General features: G+C 47.2%; 1 protein-coding gene across 1 annotated transcript in view; it reads left to right on the plus strand.

The window, feature by feature from the left end:
• LOC144610286 (transcription factor COE2-like) overlaps positions 1–17200 on the plus strand; it is a 249166-nt gene that overhangs the window by 154157 nt on the left and 77809 nt on the right. The window contains exons 9-10 of the mRNA XM_078428875.1: positions 4693–4774; positions 12039–12156. Coding sequence (XP_078285001.1) covers positions 4693–4774; positions 12039–12156 — 200 coding nt within the window. The remainder of the gene's footprint in view (positions 1–4692; positions 4775–12038; positions 12157–17200) is intronic.

Consider the following 17200-nt stretch of genomic DNA (forward strand, 5'->3'; position numbering starts at 1 on the left):
CAAGCGCTGGGGTACTTAACCTTGGTGTTTCTGCCTGCCCATTCATTAGCAACTCGTTCTCGATTCATGGGAGCAGATGAGAAATGTAACAGGGCATTCTGTACTCGGGATACATTTGGTAATCTGTGACTTCAGTTCCCAGTAAAATGGTTATTGCCATCTGAAATGCGAAGGCGTGCCTTTAACTTTCATTTACTGAGGGATGCAGAGATATCAATATTTCGTTATTAAAGTCAGTGGACAGAATGCATTCATCTATCATGTTTAATGGCGGCTCACAGGAATAGAAAAGTTAACAAAGCAAAAGTCGATGTTTGACTTCGCCAGGAGAATTACAGCCAGGCGATCAGAAACTTGGCAAAAGGCAAGACAGAAAATGTTGGAAACGCAAAGAGTTAATATATCACGACAAGAAACCTTTGTCAGAACCCGTCTGTTGAAGGAGCACTAAATTGAATAGCTCAGCCATGATCGAATGGTGGAGAAGACTCGATGGGCCGAATGGCCTAACTCTGCTCCTATGTCTTATGATCTTTTGATCTTTGACTTGAACCATTCACTCTGCTTCACTCTCTCCATAGATGCTGCCTGACCTGCTGAGCATTTCCAGTGTTTTCTGTTTTTACTTCAGATTTCCAACATCTGTAGTTGTAGTTTTGATTTTTACTTTATAAAAGAGTGCCTTGAAAGGGGAGAGAAAAGGAGGGAGGTTTAAGGAGGGAATTCCAGGAAACTGGAAGCACGGCTCTGAATGCGGTATTCATGTTCAGGGGTGGGGAAGAGGGCGGGATTAGAGAATAATAGAGATCTCAGAGGGTTTTAGGGCTGACCGTGATCACAGAATGGAGGAGGGTCATAAGGAATAGTAGAATTAGGCCATTCGGCCCATCAGGTCTACTCCGCCATTCAATCATGGCTGATCTATCTCTCCCTCTAACCCCATTCTCCTGCCTTCTCCCCATAACCTCTGACACCTGTACTAATCAAGAATCTATCTATCTCTGCCTTTAAAATATCCACTGACTTGGCCTCCACAGCCTTCTGTGGCAAAGAATTCCACAGATTCACCACCCTCTGACTAAAGATGACAGTGCTTTGAGTGGTCATGATGCAGACACAAGGAACGCCCGATGCTGGTTTACAAAAAAGCACAGAGTGCTGGAGTAACTCTGCGGGTCAGGCAGCATCTCTGGAAGACACGGACAGGTGACATTTCAGATCGGAGGCCTTTCTTCAGCCTCAGAAGACTCGAAACTCATCTATCCATGTCTTCCAGAGTTGATGCCTGATTTTCTGAGATACTCCAGCACTTTGTGATTATTTTTTGGTCAGGATGTAAGACAAGGTTTTGAAAATAAAGGGAAAAGTGAGGTAATGGAGCACAGAGAGGGCGGGTGAATGGATAGGAATCAGAACAGGAGAATTTAGTTTAAGAAACATTTGGACAGGTACATGTTTGAAGAGGCATGAGCCAAATGCAGGCAGGTGGGACTAGTGTAGATGGGATAGGTTGGTAGGTGTGAGTTGGGCTGAAGGACCTGTTTCCACGCTCTATTCTTTTTGACTGCGAAAGTCACAAAGAGCAGAGAGAGACAGTGGTTAAGAGTGGCCAAGTCTGGATGTGGCAAGGACCTGTTTGGTTTTGGCGGCATGGCGGCGCAGCGGTAGAGTGGCTGCCTTACAGCGCTTGTAACGTTGGAGACCCGGGTTCGATCCCGATCACGGGTGCTGTTTGTACGTTCTCCCCGTGACCGCGTGGGTTTTCTCCGAGATCTTTGGTTTCCTCCCACACTCCAAAGATGTGCAGGTTTGACGGTTAATTGGCTTGGTACAAGTGTAAATTGTCCCTAGTGTGTGTAGGATAGTGGACAATAGACAATAGACAATAGGTGCAGGAGGAGGCCATTCGGCCCTGATCACAGCCATGATCACATTGAATGGCGGTGCTGGCTCGAAGGGCCGAATGGCCTCCTCCTGCACCTATTGTCTATTGTCTATTGTCTATTGATCATTGATCATGGCTGATCATTCTCAATCAGTACCCCGTTCCTGCCTTCTTCCCATACCCCCTGACTCCGCTATCCTTAAGACTCTATCCAGCTCTCTCTTGAATGCATTCAGAGAATTGGCCTCCTCCTGCACTTATTGTCTATTGTCTATTGTCTACTATTGTCTACTCCAAAGACGTACAGGTATGTAGGTTAATTGGCTGGGTAAATGTAAAAATTGTCCCTAGTGGGTGTAGGATAGTGTTAATGTACGGGAATCGCTGGGCGGCACGGACTTGGAGGGCCGAAAAGGCCTGTTTCCGGCTGTATATATATGATATGATATGATATATAGTGTTTATGTGCGGAGATCGCTGGTCGGTGCAGACTCGGTGGGCCGAAGGGCCTCTTTCCACGCTGTTTCTCTAAACTACAGTAGGCAGAGTTGGCGGGTCATGGAGAGGGCAGTGGACTATATGATATCGCAAAACATTGGCGTGTTCAGTGAGTCACGGCCTTTCTCTCGTTCTGTCCATTGTTCATGTATGTGTCAACGCAGTTGTGGTGTGTGCGAGCCATTGAGTTTCCTCTTCCTTGCTCCGAACGGCTGCTTCTGCAGCTAATTAGCCGTTGGCCCAACGCTGTTTCCTGCAGTGGCCTGGCCAGAATATCTCCTGAGGGTGGAAGTAGCATAAGCAGGAGAACCACGAGTTCAATAACCCAAAGGAACACCTTGAATGAGTTAGTCGAAAATAATCTGGATATACAGTGTCAAGAGGAAAGACCGGCTTCCACTGACAGGGAGGTCAATAACCCGGGCGGATAGATTTTAAAGTAATTGGGGTAAGGTAGTGTCATAATTAAGTTACTGGGCTAGCAGCCAAACCATTGATCTGGAAACATGAGTTCAAATCCCACCACAGCCAGCTGGGGAATTTAAACGCAAATAAATCTCGGACTTCTTTTTTAAAATAAAAAACAACGCTCAGTAATAGTGACAACACAACTATTGGATTGTCCGATTTACTAATGTCATTCTGGAAAGGAAATGTCCCAGCCAAGGCAGGTGTGTCCTGGGCGTAACTATTAGCCCACCTCATAGTTGAATCCCGACCTCTTAAATGCTGGGGAGAATAGGTTTGAAGAGTAAAGATAGATAGGTTCCTGATTAGTGCAGGTGTCAGGGGTTATGGGGAGAAGGCAGGAGAACGGGGTTAGGAAGGAGAGATAGATCAGCCATGATTGAATGGCGGAGTAGACTTGATGGGCCGAATGGCCTAATTCTACTCCTATTCAATAGACAATAGGTGCAGGAGGAGGCCATTCGGCACTTTGAGCCAGCACCACCATTCAATGTGATCATGGCTGATCATTCTCAATCAGTACCCCGTTCCTGCCTTCTCCCCATACCCCCTGACTCCGCTATCCTTAAGAGCTCTATCTAGCTCTCTCTTGAATACATTCAGAGAATTCGCCCCCATGGCCTTCTGAGGCAGAGAATTCCACAGATTTACAACTCTCTGACTGAAAAAGTTTTTCCTCATCTCCGTTCTAAATGGCCGACCCCTTATTCTTAAACTGTGGCCCCTGGTTCTGGACTCCCCCAACATTGGGAACATGTTTCCTGCCTCTAACGTGTCCAACCCCTTAATAATCTTATATGTTTCGATAAGATCCTCTCTCAACATTCTAAACTCCAGTGTATACAAGCATAGTCGCTCCAGTCTTTCAACATACGACTGTCCCGCCATTCCGGGAATTAACCTAGTAAACCTACGCTGCAAGAAGGCTCCTTATGACCTTCCTTGAATGACAACGCTGCTCACTTTAAATGTACGGAAGGACAATTAGATGGATTTGAGGAGATGTTAGTTCACCCAGTAGGTGGTCAGATCTGCCTGAAAAGGGGGTGAGGGCAGAAACCATCATGGCATTCAGAATGTTCCTGGATAGGCACGCAATGCTCCATAATCTACAAGACTATGGACCAAGAAGGCAGGGAGGAGATACCTGACATAGAATGATGGGCCGAATGGCTTCCTTTGGGCCATATATATATCTCCGATACCGTGATGCATTTTGCCACAAACTTCTCATCGTGAAAGGCCTGGATAGAGTGGATGTGGGGAAGATGTTTCCACTAGTGGTAGAGACTAGGACCAGAGGCCATAGCCTCAGAATAAAAGAACGCGCCTTCAGAAAGGAGGTGAGGAGGAATTTCTTTAGTCAGAGGGTGCTGAATCTGTGGAGATCATTGCCACACAAGGCTGTGGAGGCCAAGTCAATGGATATTTTTAAGGTGGAGATTGATAGGTTCTTGATTAGTAAGGGTGTCAGGGGTTATGGGGAGAAGGCAGGAGAATGGGGTTGAGAGTGAAAGATAGATCAGCCATGATTGAATGGCGGAGTAGACTTAATGGACTGAACGGTCTAATTCTGCTCCTATAACTTATGAACATGATAGATCTTTGATAAGCATATGGCTGAGAGATTTTGTGGGCAGACAGCAATGTGGAGTTCTGGTCAGCCGTGATCTTATTAACTGACGGAGAGGGCTCAAGTAGCTGAGAAACTGACTCCTTCTCCAAATTGGTACGTTCCTGCTGAAGAAATCCCCCATGATTATGGGGGTATGGGTTTTATTGTGCTGTTTCTGCTCCTCACAGAACGTATTAATAAAAAAGTATCTTTGTTTTCCTTTCAGATTCTTCTTAAAGTTCTTCCTCAAGTGTAACCAGAACTGTTTGAAAACAGCGGGCAACCCCCGGGACATGCGTCGATTCCAGGTACTGTGTTACGTTCCCATTCATTACCGTTCACCCTGTGGCCTCATTGTCCTAGTGGGCATGATCTGAGATGCCAGGGTGTGGTCCTTCGATGTGGAACCACTCCCCCTGGTGTGGAAACCTCTGAGATTGTCCAATTCCCAAGCCAAGCAACACCAACCGTGGATCTGACACGAAATGCTGGAGTAACTCAACGGGACAGGCAGCGTCTCTGGAGGGAAGGAATGGGTGACATTTTGAGGAAGGGTCTCGACCCGAAACGTCACCCATTCCTTCTCTCCAGAGATGCTGCCTGTCCCGCTGAGTTACTCCAGCTTTGTTGTGTCTATCGTGGGTTTAAACCAGCATCTGTGGTTCCTTCTTACATGTTACATATTAGAGTCAATTTTATTCATACAAACTATCTCAGGAGAGAGGGAATGGGTGACGTTTCAGGCCAAGACACTTATTCAGTTTGAAGGAGGGTCTCCATCCGAAACGTCACCCATTCCTTCTCTCCTGAGATGCTGCCTGTCCCGCTGAGTTACTCCAGCACTTTGTGTCTTTCTTCGGTGTGAACCAGCATCTGCAGTTCCTTCCTACACTAACCGTGGAGCCTGCGGAGAGTTCGGATGGCAGTGTGAAATACTGAGGGAGGCCTGTCCTGTTGCAAGGATTCCCCTCTGGCTTAGACACGGAGCCAAGGGCCTGACTGCATCCCTAAATAGATCCTGTGGAACTCCTTGGTGGAAAAGCAGATGTCGGTCAACATTACTTAACAAAACCCATAGTATTAGTACCCATAGTATCGAAGAAGGGTCTCGACCCGAAACGTCACCCATTCCTTCTCTCCCGAGATGCTGCCTGACCTGCTGAGTTACTCCAGCATTTTGTGACTAAATCGATTTGTACCAGCATCTGCAGTTATTTTCTTATACTACTGGTTGCTCCACTGCGATTTCTCTTCGAGGTATGTCCACTTTGAAGAAGTTCTCCTCCTCTCTTCGACGAGAGTTTAGCAACATGCTCTCTCGCTGCTCCCCCTCTGTGATTTCTCCTGCCCTCCTACTCTACGACCACATCTTGACCCAGACTCGCTACCACAGCCACAGGAAGAAGGGTCTCGACCCGAAACGTCACCCATTCCTTCTCTCCCGAGATGCTGCCTGACCTGCTGAGTTACTCCAGCATTTTGTGAATAAAAAAATGTATTAGTACAGGTGATTGGTACAGGTGTCAGAGGTTGTGGGGAGAAGGCAGGAAAATGTGGTTAGGAGGGAGAGATAGATCAGCCATGATTGAATGGCGGTGTAGACTTGATGGGCCAAATGGGCCTAATTCTACTCCTATTCCTTATGACCTTATGACCTTATTTATTCTAGTCAACCCAATGAGTACAATTGAAGTGTGGAAAAAGGGCCCCAGTGACTTTAATTTAATGTGAGAAATAGGGACCTGATGAGTTTTTCTGTTAGTGTGAAAAATGGGGCCCTGGAGAGTTTAATGTTCGTGTGAGATACTGGGCACTAGTGAGTTTGTTAGTGTGAGAAATGGGGCCTTGGAGAGTTTAATGTTAGTGTGAGATACTGGGCACTAGTGAGTTTGTTAGTGTGAGAAATGGGGCCCTGGAGAGTTTAATGTTCGTGTGAGATACTGGGCACTAGTGAGTTTGTTAGTGTGAGAAATGGGGCCTTGGAGAGTTTAATGTTAGTGTGAGATACTGGGCACTAGTGAGTTTGTTAGTGTGAGAAATGGGGCCCTGGAGAGTTTAATGTTCGTGTGAGATACTGGGCACTAGTGAGTTTGTTAGTGTGAGAAATGGGGCCTTGGAGAGTTTAATGTTGGTGCGCTAAAATGGGTTCTTAGTGCATTTATAATTCGCATGGGAAGTGAAGCCCCAGTGAGTTTATATTTTTTACTTGTGTGGGAAACGGGGTGCTGGTGAGTTTAAAGTTAGTGTGCTGAATGGGGTCTTGTTGAGCTTTGAATTAGCATGGGAAATGGGACCCCCGGTGGTGAGTTTATATATTGTGTGGGGGAAATGGGGCCCCAGGGATTTTAATGCTCAGGGGGGAAAATGGAGCCCTGGTGAGTTTAAAGTTAGCGTGGAAATTGGGGAGTTTAAAGTTTGCATTGGACATGGAACGTCAGTGAGCCTGACGCTGAACCATTGAGGGTTCTGAATAGTTGCCCAACGCATTGACTCCTGCATCCACTGCCTTTGTAACGAAGATCGACATGGCCACGGTGTAACATTTCCAGTGCATCCCCAGTGGTGTGGACCCCACTGCAACTTTCAGGAAGGCCCAGGCCTTGTGGACCACTGGGAATGGATGCAGCACTCTTCATATGTGTAGACATACCGACGATAGACACAAAATGCTGGAGCAACACAGCGGGTCAGGCAGCATCTCTGGAGAAAAGGAAAGACAATAGACAATAGACAATAGACAATAGGTGCAGGAGTAGGCCATTCAGCCCTTCGAGCCAGCACCGCCATTCAATGCGATCATGGCTGATCACTCTCAATCAGTACCCCGTTCCTGCCTTCTCCCCATACCCCCTCACTCCGCTATCCTTAAGAGCTCTATCCAGCTCTCTCTTGAAAGCATCCAACGAACTGGCCTCCACTGCCTTCTGAGGCAGAGAATTCCACACCTTCACCACTCTCTGACTGAAAAAGTTCTTCCTCATCTCCGTTCTAAATGGGTGGCGTTTTGTGTGGAGACCCTTCATCAGATGCCGAGGGTACATAAGGGTTCCAACTGACTATTGAAACTGGGGACCAGGAGTGGTGTCCCACGATGTGACTGGTGTCGGGCAGCGAGGTTGCAGAGTAGGCCCACTGTTTAGGGTGGTCTTGGGGTAATACTGGGCGGAGGGTTTGAGTGTAAGTGGCTTCGCAGAAGGTTGTAAGGTGCGGAGGGGTGAGTCAGTGCAGAGAGCAAAGGCAGCAGGATGAAAGACAAGCCAATGACTTACCCCAATGTGGTCCCAATCCAATATTGCAACGTCCTCGGCATTCCCACTGATGGTCTCTCTCTCAGGGTAACATTATCAAAGTTCTCCTGCACTGTAGTGAAATGAGGTCCCATGAGACCCTGGCCAGGCGATAGAATCAGGCTTGATAATAGAATCATAGAGTTACAGAGTCTTACAGCGTGGAAACAGGCCCTTCTGCCCAACTTGCCCATACCAGCCAACATGTTCCATCTACACTAGTCCCACCTACCTGCGTTTGGCCCATATTCCTCTAAATCTGTCCTATCCACCTACCTGTTCAATGATTCTGGTTCATCATTGAACAGGTACAATGATGCTGAAATATCTGGAGTGATGTAAATTGGACTTGAAATGTTCTTTACTGTGTTTCAACCTGGCAATGGTTTTTAAATATACACTGCTGAAAAAAAAGAGTGTTATCTCTCCTGAATGCTTGCCATACCTCCATGTTTATCGTGTCTCCTGGGCTCCTCTGAATAGTTCTGAACTCTTGTCTAGAAAGGGAACTGCAGGCGCTGGTTTAGAACGTAGATGGACACAAAATGCTGGAGTAACTCTGCGGGTCAGGCAGCATCTCTGGAAAGAGAAGGAATGGGTGACGTTTCAGGGGTTGGAACCCTTCTTCAGACTGCTGAACAATTAGACAACGCAGGAAAAAACCCTTTATAACGGATTTCATTTATAGCGGACAGATCTGCTGGGGAGACCAGAACAAGGGGCCACAGTTTAAGAATAAGGGATAGGCCATTTAGAACAGAGATGAGGAAAAACTTTTTCAGTCAGAGAGTTGTGAATCTGTGGAATTCTCTGCCTCAGAAGGCAGTGGAGGCCAATTCTCTGAATGCATCCAAGAGAGAGCTGGATAGAGCTCTTAAGGATAGCGGAGTCAGGAGGTATGGGGAGAAGGCAGGAACGGGGTACTGATTGAGAATGATCAGCCATGATCACATTGAATGGCGGTGCTGGCTCGAAGGGCCGAATGGCCTACTCCTGCACCTATTGTCTATTGCACCACCTCCCTGGCCACTTATAGCCCCAGCTTCTGACCCCACCCCCAGCTCGTAAGGCGCACCAGCGAGCCCCTTCTTCACGCACCGCACGCTCCGGTGAAGTGGCTGTTATTGTGCGACTCACATTGTGGCCTCTGGGGGCAACACTTTCTTCCTTTAGCCCCACTCCCTGGTTTATTTTGCAAGAAGATTAATTTCTTTAAATTTCTCATTTCCATTAGTTCTTTCAAACCTCACATTTTTATTTCCGGGATTTCTTTATGTCTTCTATCCTGAAAAAAATATGAAAGGTTTTTGTTTATTGTCTTTGCTGTTTCCATATTCTCCATTATAATTTCTCCTGTCTCTGTCTGTGAGGGACCCATGTTTACTTAGAGTGTCATAGAGTGATACAATATGGAAACAGGCCCTTCCACCCAACCTGCCCACACCGACGAACATGACCCAGCACCACTAGTCCCACCTGCCCGCGTTTGGTTCATATCCCTCCAAACCTGTCCTGTCCATGTACCTGTCTAACTGTTTCTTAAACGTCGGGATAGTCCCTGCCTCAACTACCTCCTCTGGCAGCTCGTTCCATACACCCAACACCCTTTTGTGTGGAAAAGTTGCTCCTCAGATTCTTATTAAATCTTTTCCCCTTCACCTTAAACCTATGTCCTCTGGTCCTCGATTCACCTACTCTGGGCAAGTGACTTTCTCTGAGCTTCGCCTTTTTATTAATAAACCTGTCTCACGACGGTCACATCTCATTCTATTTCTTCCCTCTCGGTCATCTTCGTCAGTTTCTAAATCCTCCCATTCTTCAGGGTCTTTGGTAATATTGTAGGCCTCCTTCCTTTCTATCTTTAACCTCTCCCTTTGGCTCTTTCCTTGTACGTATTTTTGAATTCCCTCCGGGAATACACATTTGTAGTGAATTATGAATCGTGACCTTGTGAAGTCTGACTGGGGTGTCGAGGGAAAGCCAACCCACGTTGCATCTAAACTCGGAGTGCTCATCGGGGGGCAAGATGGGAGTTAGTATTCCCTCTTCGGACATCCTGTTATTTACCTAGGCATGTTTGATGGTGTGGGCGCAATGAATGTTTACCCTGCCTTTTTCTTTCCGCGCTTTATGCAAACATGTAAAGGAATCACAATCTCTGTTCAGCTCAGCGACATGAAATAAACTGGAAAGTGCACAGGTCGTGAGATCTTTGTACGCCTTGAGCTTTAAAAAGAATGCCTCTCTGGCAAATAAAAACGGATTGCCACACAGGCAAAGGCCGTAGATCATGGGGGAAAAGAAAGATAAAACGTCCTGCAATCCCAATCCCGACTGCTTTTCCGTGATCCAAGAGGTTTCTGAAGATGCCAGGATTTATGGCCAGTCTAACGCTGTGGGGATTTGAGTTTCGAACCTCTGGATGTGGGCTCGGTGGATCGTGGTCGTGAAAGGCGAGGAGCACAGTGGAGAAGGCAAGCAGGAAATGGAGGGAGGTGTTTTAGGAAGTTGTCGGGAGATGACTGATGGGTTCCAGATGGTCTGGGGTCAACGCCGGTGACCCGGGACACTGACAAGGGGGACAAATGCTGGCAGTGGCCAAAGATCTCGGCCCTCTCCACTGCAACACATTACGGCAACCTCGTTTAAATGATTAAGTGGATTGATTCGCTCATCTCACAGATTATGTTACATCCCAAACATGGACCTTGCACAAATGCCTTTATGTTTGCCAGATGCAAGAAATTAATTTTGCTAATCCCCCCCCCCCCTCCACCCCCCGACTCTCCTGAAAACTGGGAAAGGTTTTTTTTTCTTTGCAAAAGTTAGCTTCCCTCGCAAATATCACCCCGAAATGGCAATTCCTCGGAGCGCGAGAGGCAATTAATTCTGAATATGCAGAATATCAAAGCCCAGCCTGTTCTCACAATCAAGGTACAAGCCACCACTGACTGGCCAGCTCCTCTCCACCCGCTGCAAGCTGCTGAGGCAGTTTCCAGCATCAGAAGTAACCATTCCCAAACGCACGAGGATTGAGACTGAGAGGGATCACATTGTCAGAAGGCCCAGAGGCAACGCGAGGCAGTGTTTCATCCATACATCGTGCTCCTGTGATCAGGAGAGGCACTGCCTTAAAGAGCATTGGAAGCAATAATAACCCATTGACAAGCCTGGACTTGTACCATTAGAGTTTTAGCCATTAATAGGTTAATTGGGCAAGTTAAAATTGATCTTAACGCGTAGGTGAATGGGAGAATTTTGGGGAGGCAGATGACTGCAGATGCTGGTACAAATTGAAGGTTTCACAAAATGCAGGAGTAACTCTCCAAGTCAGGCAGAGATGCCGTCTGACCTGCCGGAGTTACTCCTGCATTTTGTGAAACCGTAGAAGTTTGGGGAGTTGACTGGAATGTGGGGAGAATGTAAAAAATGGGATTATTATAGAATTTGTTTCGGTGTAAGTTTAGGTTTATTATTGTCACCTGTACCAAGGGTTTGCATGCTATCCACTGAATATTATACATAATACAATCGAGTTAATCTCAAGCCTGATAGAGAGCCGGGCGGCCGCCATTGGTGGAGCGGGAGCACGTGGCCGCTGGCTGGGTGAGGTCACGTGGGGCGCTGGGCGGTGACGTCACCTTGTCCCATATTTGGGAGTGAGGAAAGTTGGCAACCCCTTTCCACGGTCCACATGGTCTGTTGAGTGATGGAGCACAGAAACAGACCTTTCAGCCCACCACGTCCAAGCTGACCATCAATGACTACACTAATCCCATTTACCAGTAATAGACACAAAGTGCTGGAGAAACTCAACGGGTCAAGCAGCATCTCCGGAGAAAAAGCATGGGTGACATTTCAGATCAGGACCCTTCTTCAGACCCGAAACATCGCTCATCCTTTTCCTCCAGAGATGCTGCCTGACCCGCTGAGTTACTCCAACACTTTGTGTATATCTTCGGTGTAAGCCAGCATCCACAGTTCCTTCCTAATCATTTACCAATACTAGGTCCGTAGCCCTCTATGCCTTCCAGTGCTCATCTAGATACCTAAGTATGGTGAAAGTATCTGCACCCACAACCTCATCAGGCAGAGATCCAGATTCTAGTCTGGGTGAAAAAGATTCTACCTCAGATACTCTCAGTTCCAGAAACTACCCCCCCCCTCCCCCCCCCCCCCCCCCCTCCCCCCAGGCCCCTTTGTATCATCTACCCGAGTTGCTATAGTCGGACCACCTTTAAAACAACAGTAATGGAAAGCCAGTTCTCTGCTTCTTCCTTCACAGGTTGTATTATCTACAACACTCAACGTTGATGGGCATGTGCTGGCCGTCTCGGATAACATGTTTGTGCACAACAACTCGAAGCACGGACGCAGAGCCAAACGCCTGGATCCCACAGAAGGTACATCAACTTTAGCTCCAACGTAGGTCAACCTTCGTGGTTTATCGTGGTGCAGAACAGGCAGCCATCCATTCTGGGCGCAGTCCGATCCATTGGTTGTGCCCAGTCTATTCAATTAGGCATGTGTGGGTGCCTTGGTGATACGGTGGTAGCGCATTACGGCGCATCGGTAGAGTTGTTACCTTACAGCACTTGCAGCACCGGAGACCCGGGATCGATCCCGACTAGGGGTGCTCGGCTGTACGGAGTTTGTACGTTCTCCCCGCGACCATGTGGGTTTTCTCTGAGATCTTCGGTTTCCTCCCACACGCCAAAAATGTACTGGTGTGTAGGTAAATTGGCTTGGAATGTGTAAAACTTGCCCCTAGTGTGAGTAGGATAGTGTTAATATGCAGGGATCGCTGGTCGGCGCGGACTCGGTGGGCCAAAGATTCTGTTTGTGCACTGTATCTCGATACTAAACTAAACTAAACTAAACTAAACTAAAACAAATGGTATCTAATTGTCACTGGCAAAGCTAGATGTGTTTCAACTGCTCCCAAGTCTTGACTTGAATTGGGTGAGGGACTTCTTGCAGTGAAACCAAAGTCGAACATGCAAGATGATAATGGAACAGCAGCAGATGGGAAAGTGGCATAACATACAACTAGAGTGAACTGATGTCCAATGGAACAGTACATTGTAAGGAAAGAAAGTTCTTGCACATGTACAACTCTTGGTCTCGGCAATCGGAGAGAAATTATTTTTGCAGAGCTGTAGTGTGGCCAAACACAACATCCAGTTTGTGATCATAGCTGAAGAGTCTCGTCCCAAAACGTGAGTCTGAAGAAGAGTCTTGACCCGAAACGTCACCTGTCCATGTTCTTCAGAGATGCTGCCAGATCTGCTGAGTTACTCCGGCACTTTGCATCCTTTTCTGTATTAACCAGCATCTGCAGTTCTTTGTTTGTACCACTGTCCAAAGTTGCTCTGTGCAAGACAGCGTGGAGTTAACAAGACTTAATGGGTTAAAGAGTTGGAACATCAACATTCTGCCATGAAATATGATGAAGTCAGTGAAGAACTTGCAGTGGTGTTAATTTCCTGACATTAGACCACTGTAGTGAAGGCTGTCCCAGGAATCAGAGCAGGAAAGCATGCCTTTTTTTTCCCCTCTTCCAAGAGTGATTGGAAGTGATTGACTAGCGGCTCAGACAGGGCTTGGGTATTTGGCCTGTTGCCAGAACTCTTCACTCTCTCTCTCCTCTGACCCTGTCAGCACTAAGTTGGAGGTGATGGATTGGGGCTGGATGCAGCCGTGAAACCATATAGCTTGTGACAGGGTGAGAAATCGTGCGGGTCGAAGGCAGGCTGTGGCTCTGCCCTGCCTGATTCCGCTCAGCGACCGGTGGAAGTGTGCACCCAGCCTTTCCCAACCACGCCGCGCGCGCTAAGTGAGTCCAGCTGAACCTCAGGAAGTGTTAGTCTGGGGATGACTGGGATGGTGAATGGATGGCTTCTACCTGCCTCTGCCAAGTCTCATGGCCATTAATCTATCGGCCATATGGACAAACACATTTCCCCCCCCCCCCTACCATTAATAATATAGAGGCTAATATAGACACAGTCACCTCTTTGGTGGATAAGGTAGCAAAGTTTATTGTGTTACTGCAGTGGTAATACTAATACCTGGAACTAAAACCATGTTCAAGTCTATGGAGTATTTAAATTTAATTAAATACATCCGGAATATGTAGACAGTCTCAGTGATGGTGACCACAAAACTATCAAATTGTCCTGCATGTGTGTTGGGTTCATTCAATGGAAGGAAATCTCCCATTCTTACTTGGGTCTGGCCATGTGTGACTTCAGGCCTTTAGTAATGTAGTTGACTCCAAACTGCCCTCTGAAATGGCAAGGGAAATGGTATGAGTGATACGTGACACCTGTATCCGCTGAATGAATGAAAATAATGCCTCGATATGGGACCCAGCACACGTTGTGGCCATTGGGCGGCGAATCTGTCGGATTCATTTACCCTTTAGTCCTTGCCAAACATCGTGCGCCTATTCACACAAATGCTCTGTAAATCCTGCTCCATTCTCCCTGTGTCCCCTTAAAATTCTACCACTCACCTAGTGGCAAACTAAGGGTCATTTACAGTGGCCAACTAGCTCATCTTTCAGATGCGGGAGGGACCCTGGATAGATTGGATGTGGAGAGGATGTTTCGACTGGTGGGGGAGTCTAGGACCAGAGGCCACAGCGTCGGAATAAAAGGACGTGCCTTTAGAAGGGAAATGAGAAGGGATTTCTTTAATCAGAGGGTGGCGAATCTGTGGAATTCATTGCCACAGAAGGCTGTGGAGGCCAAGTCAATGGATATATTTAAGGTGGGAATTGACAGATTCTTGATTAGTACGGGTGTCAGGGGTTATGGGGAGAAGGCAGGAGAATGGGGTTGAGTGGAAAAATCAGCCCTGATTGAATGGCCAAGTAGACTTGATGGGTCGAATGGCCTAATTCTGCTCCTAGAACTTGTGAGCTTGCATGAATGAACAAAACTTAACTGGTATAAGGATTGTACAAGGATTGCTTCCCATACTCAGGTAATAAATGAGGTCAGTTCTTCGTCCTTGCCGTTCATTAGCGTCAATGGGGTTTGAGTTTAGCTGATGCGGTTGGCCCTTGGCCTGTCAATGGAAGGGAACCATTAGCTACTATCACCACCAACGGTTAAATCGTAGAGCATTTAGCTTGTGATTCATTGACAAATGGCAAATGGCTGCGTATTTTTAATGATGCTGCTTCCCAAATGGGGAATTTATCTCCACAGGTGGGGACAGAGTTGATCTTGTCTGGGATGCCCCACCTGGTTGGCTAAACTTGCAAGGCCTCTTGGGGGACCGGGAATTAAACAACGTTAACTTGAGTGTTGAATAGAATTAACTCAACATGATCAGGGAATACTTCACATGGTCTGCACCTCTGCTACATTTTGGAGTGTTCTATAATCATGTGCAAATACTCATATATGTTTATTTTAGTTCAATTTAGTTTAGATATATAGCGCAGAAACAGGCCCTTTGGCCTACCAAGTCCGTACAAACTAGCGATCAGTCCGTACACTAGCACTATCTTACACACTAGGAACAATTTACAATTTTACTGAAGCCAATTAACCTACAAACCTTTGGAGGTGTGTGTGAGGAAACCGGAGCACCCAGAGAAAACCCACGCGGTCCCAGGGAGAACGTTCAAACTCCGTACAGACAGCACCCATGGTCAGGATTGAACTGGGGTCTCTGGCATTGTAAGGCAGCAACTCTACCGCCGCGCCACCGTGCCAACTGATGGTGAAGTATTTTGTACAATTGGCAATTGCTGGATGAGACGAAGGAAGAGCTCAACAGAAATCAAGTTGGAGCATGGGGAAGGACCATGCTAGCACATCATTCCTAGCATGGAACCAGTTAAGTGCAGTTCCAGCCAACTGGAGAGGCGGCGAAGAGGCGTTGAATAAAGGATAATGCGCTCAAACCAGTGATGAACTGTAGGCTGATGGGGAGGATTCCTTTACATCCGTTCCGATCACTGAAGAGCAAACTGGCACTGCAAAGGCAATTGAAATCCAAATGGAGCAATTCAAAGATGGAATGGAAAAAATTAGTGAACAACTCCGGGTGGACAACCATTTGGAGAGAGAAAGGGGAATTGGAGATTGGGAGGGGTGGTCAAGGTTCCAGAGGGTCACGGGTTGGCATGTGGAGGAGAGCAGCACGTGGTATATGGGAAGAGGGGGAGTTAGTTTAGTTTAGTTTAAAGAAACAGCGCGGAAACAGGCCCTTCGGCCCACCGAACCCGCACCAACCAGCAATCCTCGCACATTAACACTATCCTACACCCACTAGGGACAATTTACATTTAAACCAAGCCAATTAACCTACAAACCTGCACGTCTTTGGAGTGTGGGAGGAAACCGAAGATCTCGGAGAAAACCCCCGCGGTCACGGGGAGAACGTACAAACGCTGTACAGACAGCGCCCGTGGTCGGGATCGAACCCGGGTCTCCGGTGCTGCAAGCGCCGCAAGGCAGCAACTCTACCGCTGCACCACCGTGACCGCCCGAGTTATTTACAACATGGGGATCATGGGGAAAGTTAAGTGGCTCAGGTTCGGTGGGAGTGGTTGAAACCCACACAATCAATGGGAGAATGAATACATTCGCCAGACGCAGCACCCGAGGTCAGAATCTTACCCGGATATCTGGTGCTGTGAGGTAGTGGCTTTACCAGCTGCACCACTGTGCCGCACCTAACCTCTGTGTGTGTGCATGCATGAATGATTGAATGAGGTACAGTGAGTGTCTATACATGTGATGCGTGTGTGCCTATGCATCAGAATGTGCAACTGGGTGTACATTACAAAATCTTCCGAAAATTAAATTGGGATTATGTTTCCATGAAGCAGAAGTGTAAAATGTCTCACAGTTGCAATCACTTCCATATTTTTAAAGCAACAATTTCCAAATTAAATTGCATGTCTTGCCTGAAGTTAGAGTGACATCCAACAAAGTTAGAGAGATCGATGAGAGGTGTTGCGCATTGAAATCAGTGATGTTTCGGGATCATCGCGGCAAAGAGCAGGATGGAAAGGCGGATGAGGCGGATTTGAGATCAGGATCAAAACACACCTGAATTTCCCTTGCAGTGAAAAGCACAGAGAGCAAATCCAGGCAGTTCTTCCAGGGGTACAGAATCCTCCCTTTCCAGATTTTCGTTCATTCTGCTCGTATCCACTGGAGGTTTAACGTCCTGGAAGTGTCAAAAATCAGAATGTTCTGGAGAAAATCAATCTCCTGCCGCGGGCAATTCCCTCCCTCTCTCTCTCTCTCCCTTAGCTAATCCACTATCCCTCCTTTCCGCAGGCAACCAAAAAAAAATAAAAATGGAATGCTTTGGTTCCTGATGTCCCACCGCACTTCCAGTCAAACAGACCTACGCTCTGCCTGTTTCGAACCTGTCATTTTTATACTAGTCAGCCGTGCCTGCTGTTTCTGATTGCCA

The sequence above is a fragment of the Rhinoraja longicauda genome, chromosome 36 (assembly GCF_053455715.1).
Source record: "Rhinoraja longicauda isolate Sanriku21f chromosome 36, sRhiLon1.1, whole genome shotgun sequence".
NCBI classification, from domain to species: Eukaryota; Metazoa; Chordata; class Chondrichthyes; order Rajiformes; family Arhynchobatidae; genus Rhinoraja; species Rhinoraja longicauda.